This window comes from Gymnogyps californianus, chromosome 3 (assembly GCF_018139145.2).
Source record: "Gymnogyps californianus isolate 813 chromosome 3, ASM1813914v2, whole genome shotgun sequence".
In the NCBI taxonomy this organism is placed as follows: domain Eukaryota; kingdom Metazoa; phylum Chordata; class Aves; order Accipitriformes; family Cathartidae; genus Gymnogyps; species Gymnogyps californianus.
Window position 1 is genome coordinate 102,044,662 of NC_059473.1, and position 21,118 is coordinate 102,065,779.

At 38.0% G+C, this 21,118-nt stretch overlaps 1 protein-coding gene across 2 annotated transcripts in view; it reads right to left on the reverse strand.

Moving 5' to 3' along the window:
- AGPAT5 (1-acylglycerol-3-phosphate O-acyltransferase 5) overlaps positions 1-21,118 on the reverse strand; it is a 60,620-nt gene that overhangs the window by 18,089 nt on the left and 21,413 nt on the right. For both annotated transcript variants that reach the window (XM_050894397.1, XM_050894398.1), the window contains exons 4-6: positions 18,491-18,580; positions 10,791-10,881; positions 519-680 (exon numbers count right to left, since the gene is read on the reverse strand). In XM_050894397.1, the coding sequence (XP_050750354.1) occupies positions 519-680; positions 10,791-10,881; positions 18,491-18,580 (343 nt within the window). The remainder of the gene's footprint in view (positions 1-518; positions 681-10,790; positions 10,882-18,490; positions 18,581-21,118) is intronic.

Here is a 21,118-nt window from a genome sequence, read left to right on the forward strand (position 1 = left end):
CAAGTGAAGCCCACTTGCATAAAATGCTGCTAAGTGTTTGTAAGGTTACTGGGTATGTGTAGCAATTTGAAAAAGTGCCAGTAAAATACTATTACTACACATTTTCCCTTTAAAATACATGCATTTCAGCAATTAGATCACATGTACACATATATAGCACAGCAGAGGGAAAGAGAGGGAGAGAATTTACGATGATGCCAAATCCCAGTGCTAGAAGAAACATGAGGGTAAATGGCACCTGCTGCCTATGGCCCCTAGTTCATTTTAACTCCAAAGAGCACCTGTATGCAGAATCTGACTACAGAAATATGCTCTGCATGGAATAGGGAAGGGGAGGCCAGGAACACCACAGGTAACTATTGTAAAGCCTAGTCACTGATGAACGATGCCCTACCAAGGTATGGTAAGATGGCTGAGGCACTGTGGAGATTATCTTCAGAGCATTACAAAGCACCTGAAGTTGGTTCTGTATATTAACAACCATATGGCTGTAGCATGTCTAATATACATCAACTCACCTGTCATAGATGGTGCCAGTTTTCTTTGCCCTTTGTGGTCCACAGTACCTTCATAAGCTACAGTCACATCATACACTGCATCCAGATAGTCTTTCATTGTGTCAATGGCTACATGAGTTGCCTTCACCCGTGGCGTTAGCACATGCTTTAATATAGCAAGTCCTAGAGGAGACAAAAAAAATAGTAATTACAGTGTTTGAAAGTAAATTGGACTACATTCACAAAAGGAACATCATGCCAAGGAACTTCAGCACCCCCACTCAAAATCACAAAAGGTTTATTTTTAATCTCAATTCTCAGTTGACAGCGTGTGCGTGTGCACACTGCATATGCTGTACTGAGCACATGTAGAAGATGAAACAGAAATCCTAAAGGATATTAATGACGAAAAGGCTGCTCAACAAAAGAGTCCTTTTTACAGCTCCTGCTCTAGAAGCAGTGACGGTTTTCATGTGGCTCATAAGTGATGAAACAGCACTTCTCTTTACTGTTTATGTTTGCCCAACTGAGGTAAAAAAAAGAGCAGATTAACTGAGAAATACTAAATGCACAGGACATCGCCTCCTGAGATTCTGTATCAGAAAAAGATTTGGTAGGTGAGGCATAAGCACAGATCATTTTAAGCACGCCTAATGCTCATCCAGCATTTTACCTCCAAAGGACAAACTGATTCTGTCAACATACTGAATCCTAATGCTGCCCCATGGTAACAAAAAAGTAGTTGTCTTAAACTACACATGCTTAAACAGCATGCTACATTTCCCCAAAGCTATCATGCTATCAAAAATTTCAATATGTTTTGTTATTTTGTACTATAGGTTCTAGCTTTCCCTGCTTTTGCTTCCTTCTCCTAATGGCACATTCTGGGACATCAGATACAGTTACTCTGGGGGTCCTCACTTTGGGGAAGGACGGGGGAAAGTAGTTAGGCTCAAGACAGCTTCAGCCCACCGCAATGACTTGCTGCTACAGGAGACGGGACATTCCACTTTATCCTTGCAATTGTTTCCCTTACTGCTCTTTTCTGCGTGCTTGTTCCTGCTGCTCACCTTGTGTTGCTCTGGCACCCCCCTCCCACCAGCTGATTCAACTCACCATCCCAGCAGAAAACTAAGCAGGGAGGGGGAAAATACAGCACCGACAACCGACAGCAAGGAGGAAATCTTCTCTGTTTCCCTGCGAACAACCTATTACAATTGACTTGGCTACTAACAAATCCATAGTCACAGAAATCAACTGTTGTCTTTAACCATCCAGGCCAAGACACAGAGATTGGTATGTCAAGGACACAAGAATGTCAGGTTTAACAGCACTCCGCAAGTCTTAACAACAGTATTTCATATCCATGTTTGCTTCAGCTGACCACTTCCACCTAGAGCATACTTAAGAACACACAAATACACTGGGCTCAAAAGTATAAACTTTATTCCATTTCCAGAATTTTAATATACAATGACTTTCACAATGAAAACAAACAAAAGAACCCCCAAACCTTTTCATGATCTGAACACAGCTCTTCCACACTTACTTGAAAGTGCTTCTAGGAAAAAAAAGCATATTATGCAAAAATTTTCACTATTTTGCTATAAGATGTGTATCTTTCTCAAACAGAAGTAGCAGAACAAAATTGCAATTATTCCTTTCTCGCCTTATTTTTCATTGGCTTACTCTTCAGTCCATTTTTAAAGAACCATCCATTGGTGCTACTGGTTCCTGATAGATGAAGCAGAAATTTTTCTAAACCGAAGTATTGTGGTATTGCTTTTGATGTCTTTCTGTTTGAAAAATCAATTCAGAAGATATTATATTATGTCCTGATTTTGTACTGAAATTCTCTCCCTTGTTGGGCAAAGCATACTTTGATCTAAAATTATGAAAGTACTGTAAATACAGTAGTATCTACTAAACTGCTCTAACATTCTTAGAGTTGAAAATTTCAGTATAAATCATTATCTTGATTTCTTAATATTTGCTAAGAATCTCCTTGTCTGAACACAGAGATAAAAGGTTATTTACTAGCACTCTGTCTGAAGTCATTGTTCTAAGCTTTACCGGCAATAGCGATAACTGTCTATGCAAAATGTTATATGGATCATGTAAATATTTTGAAGCATAACATGGTGGTAGTGTTTTCTTAGCTTGTGAACTGTTAGATCAAACAGCTAATTATGTTATGTTTCCAAATGTTTACTCTGTAAATGAAGCACTGAATATTCTAGTGTTGTGTCAGCAACGATATTAGTGTGGACATTACACTCAACATAACTCTTGTTGAGCCAAATTCCCAAACATATTCTAAAAACACTGTCATTCCTTTCCTGCCCAACTCATCTTCCCCTTAACCAAACTAATAATGTGGGGAAGAAAAAGGGGAAACAGGCTTCAGTGAGAACTGAATCCTCTAGACAAATTAATTTAGGTATCTAAGAATATTTAGTGCTGAGTGTTTTGAATCCATGGCCAATTTTGGTGATGGAGATGGCCAGTGACAATCTGTGAAGCGCAACTGTAGAATAAGCCCCTCTTACTCCACGTGCTACCAGTGAACTCTTGAAGGTTTAAGTACAAAATGAGTATGCATCTAATTAAAATCAGTAAAGAAAGTCCATAATCCACTACTACTTGGGGGTATTAGTGGATGAAAAACTGAATACGAGCCAGCAATGTGCGCTTGCAGCCCAGAAAGCCAATCGCATCCTGGGCTACATCAAAAGAAGTGTGGCTAGCAGGTCGAGGGAGGTGATTCTCCCCCTCTACTCCACTCTCGTTAGACCCCACCTGGAGTACTGCATTCAGCTCTGGGGCCCCCAAATAAGAAGGACATGGACCTGTTGGAGGAAGTCCAGAGGAGGGCCATGAAGATGATCAGAGGGCTGGAGCACCTCTCCTATGAAGACAGGCTGAGAGAGTTGAGGTTGTTCAGCCTGGAGAAGAGAAGGCTCCAGGGAGACCTTATAGCAGCCTTCCAGTACTTAAAGGGAGCCTACAAGAAAGATGGGGAGGGACTCTTTATCAGGGAGTGTAGTGATAGGATGAGGGGTAACGGTTTTAAACTGAAAGAGGGTAGATTTAGATTAGATATTAGGAAGAAATTCTTTACTGTGAGGGTGGTGAGACACTGGAACAGGTTGCCCAGAGAGGCTGTGGATGCCCCATCCCTGGAAGTGTTCAAGGCCAGGTTGGATGGGGCTTTGAGCAACCTGGTCTAGTGGAAGGTGTCCCTGCCCACGGCAGGGGGGTTGGAACTAAATAATCTTTAAGGTCCCTTCCAACCCAAACCATTCTATGATTCTATTATTTAGAAACACTCCAGTGCATGACAAACATGCAGCAACACCAGGAGTTCAGCACATCCTTTTAAAGGGTTATAAAGATGTTATAAAGCATCTATAAAATGTTTTATAAAAACATTAACCACACATTTGTGCAATTACTTGATGATCTTTGCTAAAATCAACATAACAGAATTTAAACCCAAGTAGTTACAGTATAGTTACCTTGGCGAGCTGCCTGCATCCAATTCACAAAACACACTGTGCTTAAACTGTTTTTAATGTTGTGCAATACTGAGTTAGGACTCTCTCTCAAAGTATTTGAGGTCATGAGATTTTATTTTAAATGCCAAAGAAAACGAACTAGATGTCTAATAATGTAATAGTCTACCTTAAAACGCTATAGCTTTGCTCTTCTATATTAGCTAAGTTTTAAATGATAAACAGACATTAAAAAAAAAGAAAATAATGTGAAAATCTGAAGAAATATGGTGAGCAATGGTACTTCAAATATCATCCATTTACTAGACTATGGTAAGATGCAGACTTACTTCAGGAAGTCTGCAAGAAAACTGCATGAAATGAAGTAAGGTTTCAGTTTGGCAAGTACAAAGGCCCAAATCATTAACATCTATAGAACTGAATTTTTCATCTAAACACAAAAGAACAAAAAACATCAAACAAAACATCGTTTATCTAACCTCTCAGGCTGAAGTTACATATATAATAGCTGAGTACAACTCTATGGAGAAGATCACTCTTCCTCTTCCCTTCATCCAGGCCAAAAACTCACAGAGCTGTTCAATAAAGGCAGGCCATCTACATTTTCAGACTTGTACTCCATTAGTCATATTTGTACCCCTGACATGCACACATCGCATTTTAAAATGGAAACAGTAAAAAAAAAAAAAAAGCTCTAAATTAAGAATACCCTATGCACATTACATTAGCATAACGACATTTCATCAACAAAAGTTATGTGCTCACTGAAAGTGGATGTCAGAATTAGTTTGAAGTTCTTTTCCCACAATAAAACCACATTACTTGACGGTAATACAAAAACTGAAAGTAGGGTGAAAAACAATTAATTGATTTCAATACCAATTAGATCTTTCTGTCCTTATTTTTCCTTTTTTGTGTGTACATGTGTGCAGTAGTGATATTAGACTGAAAGCTTTGCAGTTACATGGGGTGTCTGAAGTATGCACTCAACAGTGAGTTCCCACCAGCCTTCTGGAATGCCCCCAGTGATCGAAGCCTTACTTATTGAAACCAGAGTCCAGAGTTAGACTTATAAAATGACATACGGTGGGAGAGCTCATCCATTTGTATGCTAGTGTTCCATCGAGTTACATAAATAGGATTCAGCTGATGACAGTATTAAAAAATTGCATGCTCTTGTAAAAAGTGTTTTCTGTTACCATGAACTAAAGTACAAGAAATGCAAGTAATCCCCTCAAGAAGAGTATGACCATCCTATAGCAAAACACAGGAGACACCACACTTTGGTACACTTTCTTCTGTGACGGGTATCTATGGAAATACAAGGTAGCTTCTTGCTTTCCTAAACTTAATTTCCTAAGGATGACTTTTAATAACAGAAATCCTTTCTTCATCCTAACGGTGTGTCTCTCAAATGCTACTCAAGCTCCACACCCCACTTTTTTCTAAAATTATATTCTCCTTTCCACATCTCACTGTGCACTTTTACATCAAGCTTGGTTACATGAAAGTGTGTGGAAAAAATATCACCAAAAGCTATTTTCTTTAGAGACAGTTCCAAATAACATTTATGGATATTAAATACTTCAGATTGCTTTAAATACAATCTAAAACCAATGCCAAGATCTAGAAGGGAAACATTTTCAATTAGCTCAGTTGAAATACCTCTTTTTTACATGACCTGTAAAAGCAATTTTGAGATAAGCATATCCTGCACGTACAAACATCTTAGCAGAAAGCATGATACTAGTCAAGATAAACGTAGCATTAAAAAACATTTACATTTGCAACTCTTCTGCATAAAAACAAGGGAGATAATAAATGAATACCTAAAATGTTTGCTTGATTAAATGACCTTTGTTAGAAATCAAACATTAATACAAAATTCCATAAATGCCTTTCACCAGGGAAGACTGTTTTGTCTTCATTCAGCAAAAGCAAGCCAACTTAAATTTAATAAGCTTCTTACCCTTTTCTCTTTGACTTTTCAGAGTTAGTAACATTAGGAGTAGGAGGCCTTTGGATTATTCCTATTTATTTTCAAATTTTTAAAATGCCATTTCTTAAGATTTGGATAAAATTCATATTCTACTAAACCTAAGAAATTTGTGGTGGTTTGAAACATTATAGAGGTCTAACTACTAGAAAATGATCAGAAATCTATACACATATATTTCGGGAACATATAAATGGAACAAATTTTATACCAGAAGCTGGTACAAAAATTAATAATCATATATTTTGTGGGTTTTATAGAAATTTTGTTCTATAGTCCAGTTCCATTAAAAAGACCCAACCTTAAAAGATTTACAGTTTGAAATAAATACATAAAATAAACATTACCACTTCTAACATTATGACAAGATTAGAGTTAAATCCCTATGAAAATATGAGTGCCACCTGCATATTATAATTCCCTGGACTTAGCAACTCAAGCCCACTGACTGGTGTGGAAGAATCGCTGCACTTTTAAGATGCCTAAACGAATAGATCAGAGCCTAAAAGGGGTCACCAGTATGTAAGTCAGCTGAATGACTGCATCAGATTTTGAAGACGGGAATCATGTTAGCTAACTACTCCCATACAATGGAAAACTAAAGCGAACTCTAAGCTAAGATTACTGACAATATCCTGAAATACTGGAAATGGGAAGGCAAAAGCTCAGCAGACAAGTGGCAAAACACATGCTGTCACATTCTTAGATCTTCGAGAGAGTAGAGGAAGAAATATTTAATTTGATTATGAGAATCTTACAAGATGTCCCATTAGAAACCCAAGTCACCAACCATACTGAAACACGGAGAAAGAGAGAGCCTGTCCTGGTAGCAATTGCTGGAATCATCTTGCACAGCCACCTACTTTCCATTGGGAAAGGACAACTAGGTGTATCAGGTTCAAATCCAGCTACATGGCACATATCCCCATCGGCTTGGAAGTGGGGGGTTTCACTTGCCTCCGACAGAAATGAGAAAACCTGACACGTGTCTTCATCTGATATTCTGGCAACATTGCTTACATGGTTTTCTGTGGCTGTGAAACCCCAGCAAATACTGCTGTTTTGGCCAACAAAGATAAACACTGGATTAATTTTCTCAACTCCACAGAATTTAACTTGTTCTATGAATAACTCCTGCATTAATCCTACCACAAATAACCAAACAACTTAGTTTTAGAGAGGTAATTTTTGCTTTTGTTTTTAAACTTCAGGAAGCGCAGTTTTCCTTTCCCAATGCAATCAAACAAATGTATTTTGAGTTTAAAATGCTTCCTGTTCTACCCTGGGTAAGAATCTGATCTGACTGGAATTTTCTGCCACTTGTAAAACATGTAGAATGAGTAACCTTTAGTTTCTGAGGGTACTAGTGTTACCCTTAGATGACAACATTCTCAGTTCATCACCATAAAACCAGTATTCCTGGAAGTAAGCAACTTTCTGTATCTCATTGAATACAATCGTGGACAGAACTTACAACAGAGTTCAAATTAATTAGAATAGAGTTTTGCTGTGTCAAATCTATCAGTGCTGAAGGCTGATATGCATGTGTCAGTCTCCAACATGAAAACCATGAATATTAATGCCCTAATTTTACCTTTAGATGTTTTTGGCATTCTTTGGTTTTAATAAACAAAAACCTGGCAGTACACTCCACTTGAACTTGGCAAGGTAGTTAATGACAAATTTGAAAGACCAGTCCATGGATTTAATTTTTTACTGTATAATATCCTTTATTTCTTTCTAAAAATAGTAAGAAAGTACACAGTCCTACTCCTTCCCTAGAAGCTTCTCTGTGCTTTATAGCTTTCAGTCTCAACTTACTCATAGCCAGATCTATTGGATCTACCCTGTGTGTTTGATTTGCCTGTGTTTCAGAAAGAAAACCATCTGCTCTTGCTAGGAGTCAAGATTTTGTGTGGAACCGAAGTCCTATGGCAGAACAAACTGTAACATGAAGTATTATCAGTATTTTAAAAAGTTGCCTCTCTTTCAAGGCAATCACCTTTAAATTCTTTTGCTGTTTGATATCCTTCCATCCTATTCATAGACAGACAAGATTTATTTATATATTCATATCAATGAGGAAAGACATAATAGTTGAAACCACCAATGTCAAAATATTCCTTTGGATGTCAACCTAAGCCTTTTTTTTTTTTAATTTCTTTTTGTTGACCTGGTCCTAGGACCAATTGTAAAGAGGCAGTAACTGTGTCAGAAACTGGTGTTTACTTAAAAAGAACATCAAGACATGAGATGCAGCTCGTCGGCTGGTCACACTAAGACCAGGTAATTAAGTTCAGCCCAATAATTCTGCTTAAACTAATGAACCTTCTCTAGAAGGGAATCCAGCTCATGCACAGTAAAAGTAAACACAAACCCCACAAAACCTTTTCATACTTCCTCTCTGCAAAATTACTAAAACATACACACACACTTATGTCAAAAACAGTATTTCAGACAGCATGATAAACGTGCGTTATGCTTGTGCTCTAGGAATAGCTTTGTTATCTTTGGGTATAATATCTGTGGTCCTAACATCAATTTGAAGTTTAATTCTTCTTAATTAAACCACTTTTTCCAATATTACACTTGCACTATTTTCTCAACATAAAATTGTGCAAAAATGTAGGAAAAAAATCATTATAAAGCTTACATTTCAAGGTATAAAACAAAGAAAAAAATTCCCCTACATGTCTGTAAAGCCAACACTGAAGCACTGTGCTCTGTTACAAATATACTCAGACGACAAGACTAAACTATCAGACTTTTTTATATCCCCACGAGGAATGAAGTGCGAATTTTAAACTGTTACAATATGTCCTCCTTCCTCTGACTGGCAAAACTACTGGGCATTACTGCCTTTCCTAAAACTGTAGGAAATAGGAAGCCTCTGGGATCTTTTAGACAAGCATGCAATTGTGCGTTTTTAGCTCAGCTCAGCAGTGTCACATAACAGCCCTCGCACGCTTACAAGGAGTGTGGCCAGCACTCAATCTACAGGCGACCAACTGGTGAGGCATTTGGTCACGGCTCCCATGCTGCAGCCCCAGCAGGCGGCCAGCAGCCAGGACCGTGGTGGCACTGAGGCTGCTGGGTGGAAGCCGCAAGCCAGGGCCAGCACCGCTGCACAGCGGCGTGGTGGGACTCCGGGGAGTCGTTGCCACCTCCTGCCGGCAGCCACATGGAGTTCCCCGTCCTCGCAGCTCCCCGATGTACTGGTATGTGCCTTGTACTGGTATGTGCCTCATGGCTCTTAGCCATCAGAATAGTTTGGTACACAGCTTTCAGTGTCAGCCATCCCTACTTCTCAGCATGCTTGTACGAGGGATGCTCTAATTCAAGTGAATATCAATCTTCGCACGAATTTGCAGGGGAGCAGGGTCCCATGCAGACTGCTTCCCATTCTCTCCATATAAAAAGCTGAGGAGAGACCAACAACAAAAGAATCTAGCAGTGGGGAAAAGCAGATCAAGAAGATTCTGCACTAGAATTGGAGATGCTTCTTGTTTAAGAAATATTTGTCTTGAGAGTTTTTAAAAGGAGTAACCCTTACAAAATAAAAGCAGACCAATACTGGAGAGAAAAGCACTAGAAGAAGTGAACAGGTGCTCTGAAAGCACAAACACAATGTTTTACTGTTTTGCAGACTGTAGAGATATAATTAAGAGGTTTATTAAAATAATGACGAGAGCCCTTTCTTTTCCCTGAAAAAGGAGGAGAGAGAAAAAAAATCCCTATCAAACACCTCCTCTGAACTCTCAAAGAACCGCCAACCTAAATGAAACATTTGACTTTCATTTCCGACAGGAAACTGAAGCGATGAATAAATACCTTATGACTTAAGCTCTCCTGCTCATACACGCAAACAAATTCCATTCTTCCCAAGGAGGAGAAGAAAAGCATATATCCTTTTGGACAAGAGCTAACAATACTCAATAGCTTGATGATATCAACAGGCTGATTCACAGACTTGTGAATTCATTTCAGTGTGTCACAGAAATGAATTTACCAGACCTATTTGTTATTCTTTGTTTACCTTCAGAGTGAATTATTTCACTTTTGGTCAACAGGAAAAAACAAAACCAGGAAACGTGTTCACTGAACTGTTAGACTTAAAAGTTTACATGTATTGTGCATATGATGTGAGAAAAAAATGAAAAAGCTTGGGACCCTTAGATTTTTTTGCAAGCCCTTCCAAAGATGAAGTAATTCCATCTGTGGTTATAGAGACGACGCCAACAACCAAAGCAACTACAGAATAAAGTTCAACCAAGGAAAGGTGAGACTGGAAAGTGAGAGAGGAACAAAACCAAAAAGCCATGGTAGTACTAACGGTAATTAAAAATGAAGTGATGGAAGAATTTTTCTTTTAAGGCACAACAATCGCTATGCAAAATATTCTTTGTATCGAGTAACAACTGTAATTGGAGTTACAATGTAGGTAATGTAGGTAGTTACAGTGTAGGTAATTCTTATGTCCCTGAAGGAGCAAGAAAAGAAGTGTCCATAAATACACAGATATAGACAGAAACTAAAGAGAGCTTTCTTGAGAATTAATACTCTTGAGCAATGTGAAATGCATGAAATGTCTGTATATAAGCTACTTTCATCTTACTCTGTGGTAAGAGAAACACTGGTTTATGCTATTCTAACCCTTAAGTATCAGTCACACAGGCTTAATAGTCCAGTTAAGGTGAGAGCATCTTCATATTATATAACAATTTTATATAACATATGTTAACATCGTAAGAAAAGAAAGACTTCAGAACTTTTTTTGCTTACCTTCCTTTTCAGCAAATGATTGACTATCTGCAATGACTTTTGGTATTTCTGGATTGTAACGAGTCCCCTCTGGAAAAATCACTAAATACATCTGTGGGATTAAAAAGAAACAAAACAGACAAGTTCTTATAATTAATGTAAGCTGATTTATTTTACAGAAATTATCATCACTTGTCCATATTGTATTTAGTGCACACCATCGATTACTGTAAAGATCCAAAGAAAATCAGAATACTTGAGCTAAAATTTCTTAACTCTAAGAAACTTACTGTTTGAGCTTCAAAATAATTTTCTTTGAATGTACACCATAGAAAGTTGCCCAGGTGATTTAGGAAGGGAGATAGCACACGTCAACAAAAGTGAGCAAGTCAGGAGCAGCTGATACCAACAGAAGTATCGGTTAAGTGGGATAAGAGGAGATTTTGAAAAGACAATCAAGTATGTCACAGATGACCTAAATTATGTATTTTTTCTTTAATACTGATGTTGCATCTAGTCTTTCCTTATACTGAAATATACATTTAATTCCATTCATAATCAGAAATACTATTAACTGTGAAATTATGATAGATCAGCTACCTTATGCGCCTTTATGCATCTCACTGTATTAGATAGTAAATATATTATGAACTTAAACTCATAGTTTAGCATAATTTGAACTTTAAAATCACATTCCTTTAAGCATGCATGTCTGCAAGGTTAGGTTTCCCAAGTAAATTAGTTTGCTTGCCTATTCAGCAACAACTGTCTATGGGTTCTCAAATAATTACACAGGTAAAGGTTGCCTAAGTATCTGCATATCTGAGTGTAAAATTATGTACCCAAATAGAAGCAGTCAAATTTCATGAATTTTCCATTTGCTTTTGAAACAGAACAGAGGTTTCCATCTCTCTCTCTTTTTTTTTTTTTTTGGTGTGTCTTGCATAATCTCCTACATACAAAGTTGATGCAAAACATCACTTAAGCAGTGAAAATTTCATATTGGGGGCTCATCTGCAGAAGAAAAGGCTATGGCCACAAATGGTAACTAAAATGAGTCTTAAGAAATATTTGAAAGAAAAAGAGAGAGTGGATTTACAAAACAGTCCAAGGAGGATTATCAGTGAGTACAGGAAGACACTGACAAGTGGGAGTGCACATCATGAAAAGATGCAAAGTCAAATAAAAACTCAGAAGGAGACACACAGGAATATAACTTTGTGCTTCTGGACCACAAAACATCAGAGTGTGCTGATATTTGCACTTAATGATTGCAGAACAGCTAGAGAAAAGGCTGAATGCAGAAAGACAGGACCCAGCAAGCGAACTCTCCAGAATCACCTCACAGGGAGGAAGGTTGAAAGATGCACTAAAATGCAGAGGAGAGAAGAAATCTAGGAACTGTGCCAACCAGTGAAGCCAGCAGGAGATCAAGAAAGAGGAGAACTGAGTACATAGCCTAGAATCTGGCAGGGGAAAAAGAAACAAAAAAAAATATTAAGAATGGCAAAACCAGTGTCAGTAGAGTTGAGTAAAGAGAGCTAGAGGAAAGGCTGTACTGGCAAACATGGCATGTTTGGGGACGAGAACTGGCAGATTGCAGAGGCAGGTGAAGTCCAAGAATGTTCAAGGACCGGCAGAAACCCAACATGTATACAGATTTGGTGGGGAAAGAACAAAAGAAAATGGGTTTAAGAGGCAAAGTGCTTACTTTTTTGTAACATGACATTAGCATAAGCACAGGGACAAGTACGGGAATCCTTAGACCCAGCTGAAGTCCACACTTCCCCCAGTCATGTATGCATTTCATCTATGAAGTACACAGTTGAGATATTTAAGTGACTAAGTAAAACTTTTCAGAGTTAGCTGGAAAGGGCATAATATTCAAATCCAGATGTATTTTTTTTTTCTTTTCATAAATGTGCTTATATTCAAATCACATAATTTGGATCCTTAAAATGGTACTTCAAGATGAGGTTACTCCCCTCCTCATTCCCCTTAAAGACTGAATGCTCAGCTCCAAAGGGTAATACAGTGGTTGTAACAGGTAGTAAATGACAGAGCAAAGAAAGTGAAGCACACGTGATAGGAATGCCATTCTTAGTACGGAGGTCAGCACTTAAAAGCATGCAACATTACCGGTCTTCAAAGTAGATAATCAGCCACCGAAAGCTGATTACACAACAAAGAACAGTATCTACTTACTCTAGTCTTATGTGTGTAATACAAAGCAGGGGTTGAAATTATATTTTAATTATTCTTGTAAACCTCTAAAACACAAGCAGACGAACAGGTTTGTTGACCAGAATCTGACTATCTCTGAATTGAAAGCATACCAACAAGACAGAGAAGTGGCCTTTGCTTTAAATCTAGCATATATAAACCTAGCATGTAGCTCACCAGGACTACTTTGCCTGAGTAAAATTCATGAATGTAAATAGATGTCCTACTTATACTCACGTACAGTCCTACACAAGACAAAGATATTCTGCCAGTGCAACTCAGCCTACCAAACCTACTTGTATGACTGGCTTTTCTTTTCTCCCACCATGGGCAGCAGAAGCTAAATTCTTAAGCACTATTTCCAAAGACTGTAAGAACTACAAATCTCTAAGGTTTTAATGACTAAATAAGCTCCCCTGAACTTGGATTAAGAACTGTTGAGTTGTAGAAGCATTTTAATTGCCTAGAAGCACTAGCTGCAGCTAAGGCAATTTTTTATACAGTATTTTTCATTTAGGGCAATTAGCTACATAAAAGTTAGGCACTTTATCACAGTGACTGCAAAATACAGTGCTCGTGTTCAAAATGGCATAGAAAATTTTGCATTGCCATAGTCCCTGATTCATTGATACACCAATTGTAACCCAAGCAGAGCAGGTCCCTCTGTTCAGTTACACGGTACTTTCATGGCTGTTTCTGTGTAATGGATAGGTGTCAATACACTTGCTATCTCTCATCAATTTGAATGCTTCAAGGAGTGGATCAGGATTCATTTAGTAGAACCCTCCTGATTCTTGTTGGAGCCAGAAAACCAGAAAAGAGGCAGGGGTCACCTGCAGAGTCCCCAGCATAATCTCAGTGAACTTGCCACAATCCACAAATGAACTGAATGGATGATAACTGCTTTCACCCAAATAGCAACTGTTAATTTCCCTGGAGTTGTCAAGGTCTCGCAGGCAAAAAGAAACAGCAATGGCACTGAGAGGGGCCGTGCTTCCAGAGGGAGGAGTAGGGCAGCCGAGAAAGTCCTTGAGATAAATCAGAGTGCCACAAAAGGAGCTGGTATGGATGGAGCAGGGGAAAGGGGCATGAAGTGACACGAGTCCCTGGAGTACAGAACAAAGTCAGCCCAGATACCATAAACATACAGCGAGAAGAGGCAATAAAGAGAAAACCTGGCCGAGGACAGGGCTTTGGAGGGTGTCCTGGAGAGAGTAGCTGCCCCTCTGTAGAAGAACATAGGGTGTCAAGAAGTGGTAACTACTGACTAAAGATATCTTGCATTTACTGTGCTGTTCCCAGGTGGGTGACAAGGGGAAAAGAATTAAATATTTTTATTTACAAAGTTCAAAATTATATTAAACAATGCATTTCCTTAGTTTTAATATTATTATTATTGCATCCTGACAACTAGACAGATTCATATCTGAATCCATTTAGACCACTGCCTAGAAGATATGCTTCTGGTGAACTGGATGAGACACATTAACACTCAGATCAATAACTGAAAAAGATATGGTATGAGAAAGCATATCTGGTATAATTGGAACAAAATACAAAAGGTGATGTGAGGAAACCAAGCAAGGACATCCAGGATTTACAAAGAAGTTTTTAGGGATTTGCAAATTAGTAACTATATGACAAAATAATTACATTAAGCCTTATAGCAGTTGTTTTAATGTATCTGTCCCCTCCAGGTTTTTACTGTTTGATCGGCACTGCTTCACATGACAAAGATTTATTCTGTGACTGAATGAATGACAAAAACAAAACACATCGTAACCAGCTAAATATTGGCTGCCCTGCGTTAAATCCCACATCTCAGAATGCAGATTTCCTACTCTTGATGCATGATAAAAAGAAATATAAGTTGCATTTTCAGTTATCAAACTGAACAGTTTGCTGTTCAGAAGAGTTAACGTTATAAAAGAAGCAGATTGAGTATATCAAGTGTCAGCTGGATATATTGTTACATTGAGAAATGCGTTTATCTTGTTATGGCTTACATTAAAACAACATTAGCACAAAAGCGTCCTTCAAACCGTGTGACGGTCTCTGTTCTCACAACAAGACATAAGATTGCAATTTGTTAACAATCAGTCAGATTTTATGGAATTTTAAACAAAATCACATCGTTTCAAGCGAGTTTTGCCAACAAAAGGCCCAACAATGAACCATTTGAGTGTATAGTTCAATGACAGTTCAAGAAACAAAGTAATTTCAAGAAATAAAATAAAAAAATTTATTAGTTCAAGATCTCCACTAAGAAAACACAGGTGCAACAGCATTTCAGTCTGGCATCAGAGTTTTGTGCGTGTCTAATATTGCTGTGCTGCATCTGGGAAGAAGGGTGGACCAACGGCGTGCAGCCCGGCAGGAAAAGGTGCTGTTTAAGGCAGGCAGGTGGGTAGAAGTTGTAAGACAAGGCGAGCAAGGAGCATCATGCAGTCCACTGTCCCTACACAAAACGAGGCATACCAGATCACTAATCTGCTTCTACTGTGAATATAAGAGGCCAAGAGGCAGCCTTATTTTTCCTGTCTGTGTTCCACCTCCAGTTTACTTTTCATAAAAAAAAAAAAAGGACCACAGTAAAACAGTAAAGGGCTTGCTACGCTAACGAGAACAGAAGACTGGTTCTGCCTTCCTACACGTTTTCAGTTTCTTAATGGGAACAGGGATGGCTCCAGACAGACTGAACATTAATCATTTGGATTCTTTTGTTTAAACTGTATGTGGAGAGAAACTGTAAATAACAAACTGACCCTTAACACAGATTCCCGTCCATCTCCTCTCTATTGGCATATAATTCTTTCTTTAGCAGCTGAAAGGCAAGCTTGTTCTAACACTATATTAAAGAAAGAACTCCCACCACGTACGCACAGAATGACTAAGCAACAACAGCTGCTCACTAAACTGAGGAAAAGCCCACCCTGAGCTGTAGCATCCAATGCATAAGTTTTAATAAAAATTCCAGAGTAGTAAATTAATTATTTTTGCATGAAGCTGATGAGTTCAGGGTGTACTTGCTTTACTGATTAAAATGTCTTCATTTTGTTGCTTGTGAATGTCACACTAAGTTGCAGAACTGCAAAGTTCCTTCATGAATAATGCAGTAAGGACACAGGTTATCATGTTCTTCCCCCAGTAGTAATTGTAGGTTAAAGGGCATTTACAGCGTCTACATTTAAATTCTCAGATAAAGCGGATTATAGAAAGTTTAGTCTTCCCTCAAATGATAACTCAGTGGTCTGCATCTTTTACCCCAGCAGATGCAAACATTTGTCTCAGTAAATAGGCTTTTAACAGTTTTGGTTTTGTAAAACTTAAGTGTCACTCCCTACATGGTTTGACTGCAAGAGACTTAAAACAGAATGCATTTCTGCAGCAGTTACACTTATTTCTCTTCTATATTGCTACCCTAGATAATATGAGGAAAATGGCAACAACTGCCTGATAAGCACGTCCAGTTTCTGTGCCCATTTCCAACACCACTGAACTTCCAGATAGCCAAATTACATCAAAAAACAAATATACCCAAGTGGTCCCAAATTCATTGGCGTTAGCTTAGATAGGTTAAGTATAGGCTTTCAATCCACACACAACTGAGGAGGGAGAAGAAAGATGATTCCTGAAAAAAAGCCTTCTGAATTTATTTCATTTATTAATCACATGTAGACATCCACCATGGAAAGCAGAACCTACCGGGGATGTAGCTTTAAAGAAAAGCTTTATGCTTACACCTCCCCTTACATTCCAATTGGGCTAAAATCACACAATAGTCTGTCCAGTCAATTTATAGCACTGCAGTAACACTGAACATCATTTGCAGGTTTCCAAAGACATGCAGAATTAGATGAGTTTCTAGGCACATCTTCCTAAGATTGTATTAAAAAAATCCACGTTTCTATAAAGGAGACTAATTTAATGCAGAGTTCAAATCAAGACTCTTATCACAATCAAAACATCATTATTACAACAAACCCCTGCATTTTAGGGCTGCAGAGGGAAACCAGAAAGCCAGACTCAACCAAAAGCTGCTTCTTTGGCTAGCAAGAAATCCATGGGCCTATGCAGGAAAACAACCTGCTAGGATATTTCATCCAGACTAACTAAAGCGAACTTAACCAGCACTCTGCAGGGGTAGCAATCACTTAGGGGGATGACTACAAATGCGTTTCATACATCCTGAAATTTGTCTTTGCTTATTCCATTACACTGCAAGTTTTACAGAAAGTAGAATCTTTGCCACTGACATACAGAAAATAACTTGACACAATGCAACCTTTTCACATCCCAGGACCCTCCCTGGTAATGTGGGCACAAGTTACCACTATTGAATATGACCATCTTCTCCATGTGGACATCGTTAGATCAGACACCGGACAGCAAAAGTTTAATTGTCGTAATGTATTTCTCGCCTTTGTAACTTATATGCTAAAAACTGGAAAGAGATCCACTTTCTTATCTTAACTAAAAACAAAAAAAACCCTGTTCATGCCAAATCTTAGTTCAAGACAAAATGAGTTTGAGCACTGTCTTAAACAGTGACGCTTTACTCATTTAAGTCTCTCAGTAACTGTAAGGCCAGTTTAATTTTTCAACACAGACACATGCACAAACATAAACACACTATCTCCAAAAAAGAAAAAAGAAAAAAATACTATTATGAAGGTCAAAACAACCTATGCACTCCTTTTACCCAAGCCTCAGCTCATAAAAGGTTTGCCACTTAGTATTTGGAGTGGCAAGTCCTAATCACATAATTTTAAATAAAATGAAAGTGTAACTGTTCTATATCAAGGCTTGCTGAGTTAGTTTTCTTAAGTCTAGCCAAAAAGGCAGAAAACATTTTAATGCACAGCAAGTAATGGAAGCGAAGCACAGTGATTCTAACCACTGAGCCACAAACCATACAGGGAGTCATGAGAAAAGTCACTTGGCACTAACAATCATTCTTCAAATAGAAAATTATCAAGAGTTCGGGGGTTTTTTTGTTTTGTTTTTTTTTTCTCCTCCAGGCGTAGCAGACAAAGTTACTTGGTTCTAAGATCTCACTGCCACTAAAAATGATTGATCATTGGGATGACTAATTAAGATTTGGTAAGAATGGTTCTTGACTTTCAGAAGTCAAGAATACCAGTCTCTGACAAGCGTACAATAGTCAAAATGTTGTCTTTTGAAACACAGGGAACACTAACAGTGGTTTCTCAAGTAAGGTGCCATAGCTTATGTGCTAAGATTTAGTCCAGATCCCCCCTGCCCTCTACAGACAGAATCACGAAGTTCATATCATTCATAAAAGCCTAGTCAAATTTTCCTAAGTTTAATTAGAGGTATCACTCTAATCACAGAAAGTAACTGTAAAAATACAGAAAGAAAACAAATCCATGATTACTGTGTTGTAGTTCGTAGGTATCAGGCATGGCTCATTTCTCCAATAAGCTCTTGCCATTAAAAAAGTCAAAAAAATGAGGAGAAGGAATGTATAATCTTACCGGAGTCTCAGCTTTCATCTGGGCCCGCAACTTCTCTCTCATTTCTTTTTCATTGAATTTGGCACTTCTTTTTACATAGACTCCTCCATGCTAACAGAGGAAAAAAAAAAAAGTATTAAATATTTAAGTAGTTTAATGTAGAATAGTTGACATAAGAACAAACAAGATGACAATGACAAGTCACCTCTATGACTCACGCTGCAAATTGCCTATAAGACGTTTTTTCCTAGGATGAAAGCACCTGAAACTAATTTTACATTTGCATGTACTTAAGTTCACAAAATCTGTTTAAATAAAGATCAAATCTAATATTAAAAAAAAAAGCATAAGACACTTGAAGTGTCTTGTTTAAAGGTGTTAAATAATTAACTGGAAGGTGGCATTGGAACCGACCCCAGGGATCTATCTATTCCCGACAACACTGACAACCAGCTTAACTTGTACATCAAGGGAAAATAACACAACTGAAGTTACTCACGTACAAGTACTTATAGTTCAATGTTTTCAGTTTTATGTGCCTGCTCTTAAATAGTGACTAATGCAAATACTGGAATTACAAGTATCGTACCTCTACATACAAAATTTATGAATAGCACAAAAGTAACTATTATAGGTCTTGAAAACTTCCATGCACTTTATTAAAGAATCAAACTTTTAATAAAGAAGTTATATACTGAGATAATAATTGAATAAGTAACACAAAATCTTTAGAAGGCAAAGGATTTTATAAAAGTATTTTTATTGAAAATGATTATAAAAAGTTAGACCATTTCCTGGAAAAGATTCATTTTATACCTTGTTCCACACAATTTATCACAAAAACTTCAGTAAAACAACTATGGCAAAGTACACACAAAGAAAGAGGGTTATAAAGAAATAAAATTTGCCTCATTATTTCCCTCTTCCATCACTTTGTTTTATGTACAGTGTAGCTACAAGAGGATGTAAACAAACATGCTCCAAAATGAACGACTGATACAATGAATTCTGAAAAAAATAAAAAAAATATATAGCTTCCAAATAACAGAACTTTGGTTTTAAGATACATTGTTTTCATGGGTTTTCTAACTGATTCCCTAATTTGGTAATACTCTTTTATGCCCACCCTGACTGTTGGCATTAGGATTTATCAGATAATTTCTGTGCATTTATGGTTTTACACGCTCTTAACAGAAAGGTGACAATAAGATTAAAACTACTAAGAGCTGAACCTCTTTCAAATGTCTTATCTCAGGAAAAGATACAGTACATTGTAGAAATAGGGGTGGTGGTGTGTGTGCAGGGAGCTATTATTTTATTTGCATAGCATGGACAGGAATAAAGTTTGAGGAGTTAGGAGGAGGCAGGCAGAAGAAGCGGTTATGCAAAGTGCTTTCAGCCTTTGCTTTTCATGGCGTGGAGATATGGCTGTGCAGCTGCTTAGCTAGTGGTATTTGACGTGACTTTTAAGTTGTTCTCCAAAAGCTGCAGTGAAAAGGAACAGAAAGTCAATGGTACATTAACTCCATATTAAATATTCTGCATTAACATTATTGTCTGTGGTTCCCTTCCAAGGTGAAGTAGCCAGCTGCAACACTCAGCTGTGCTGCTGTGGCTGGCAGGGGACAAAAACCAAGAACAGAAGCCCCCAGTCCACCGAGCTTGGCCTTTAGCAGGCTGGAGCATCATATCAGCACCATCCAACAAGCAGTTTACCAGTCCCAGATAGATAATGGCATGAACAGAAAAATGTTCCATCAGCTGTGCAGCAAACAGAGCGCCACATGTTATCTACACACTCCACATGTAAGACCGTTTTTAAGATCTGACACCATTAAAGGGAAGTAGAAGTCTTATTCTGTACAGTGACACTCACCACAACAACCGCTTTCAGGAAGGGCAAAACTCAGTTTGGTATGAGAAATAATGCATCTATTATACAAGACTTCCATGTAATTGGTAAGTCATCATTCTGGGTAAACTCAGCTAGGTCAAGCTTTGATAAATGAGGGAAGGCTGGAACCGAAGTCTTCCCTTATTCATCAAATTACTAACCAGCTGCAGTAAACTGGGAAAATACTGAACCACCTTTTCCTTGTTTAAATTGTGAACTTGGAGAAATCAAGTTACTATTGTACGGTTTGCTTAGGGACACCACAACACTGAAGACAGGTTTGGTGTCCCCACCTCAAACTTTTTAATGCTCAGAAATAGATTTGTACTTCTCAAGTAAATACAAGCATACAGTCATGTAACGTACAGACAAATTATGTATTGTAAGATCACCATTCGCTGCATATAACCCAACTACATAAATATGTCAGCTCCCCTATGGCACAGGGTTACAAAGCTAAAGAGAGGCAAGATGCCATACTAGCTAAATATTTGGCTAAAATTCAGTAACAACCAAAAGGGTGCACAAGCTGATGCTGAATAACAACAAAGACAAAGACATACTTCCTATGTTAGAAAGTCAAGCAAATGCTGGGATATCAAAAATATTTATCAAAATTACATCCCAGCCTCACCAGGTGGTATAAGATGAATAGGAGTTAGCTGCATTTTGGTGGAGAAAGATAGGGCAAAAAAAATTTCAGATCCACCCAAAAATAATAAAGCCAGTTTTATGAAAAGAAATAGCTCTACCTA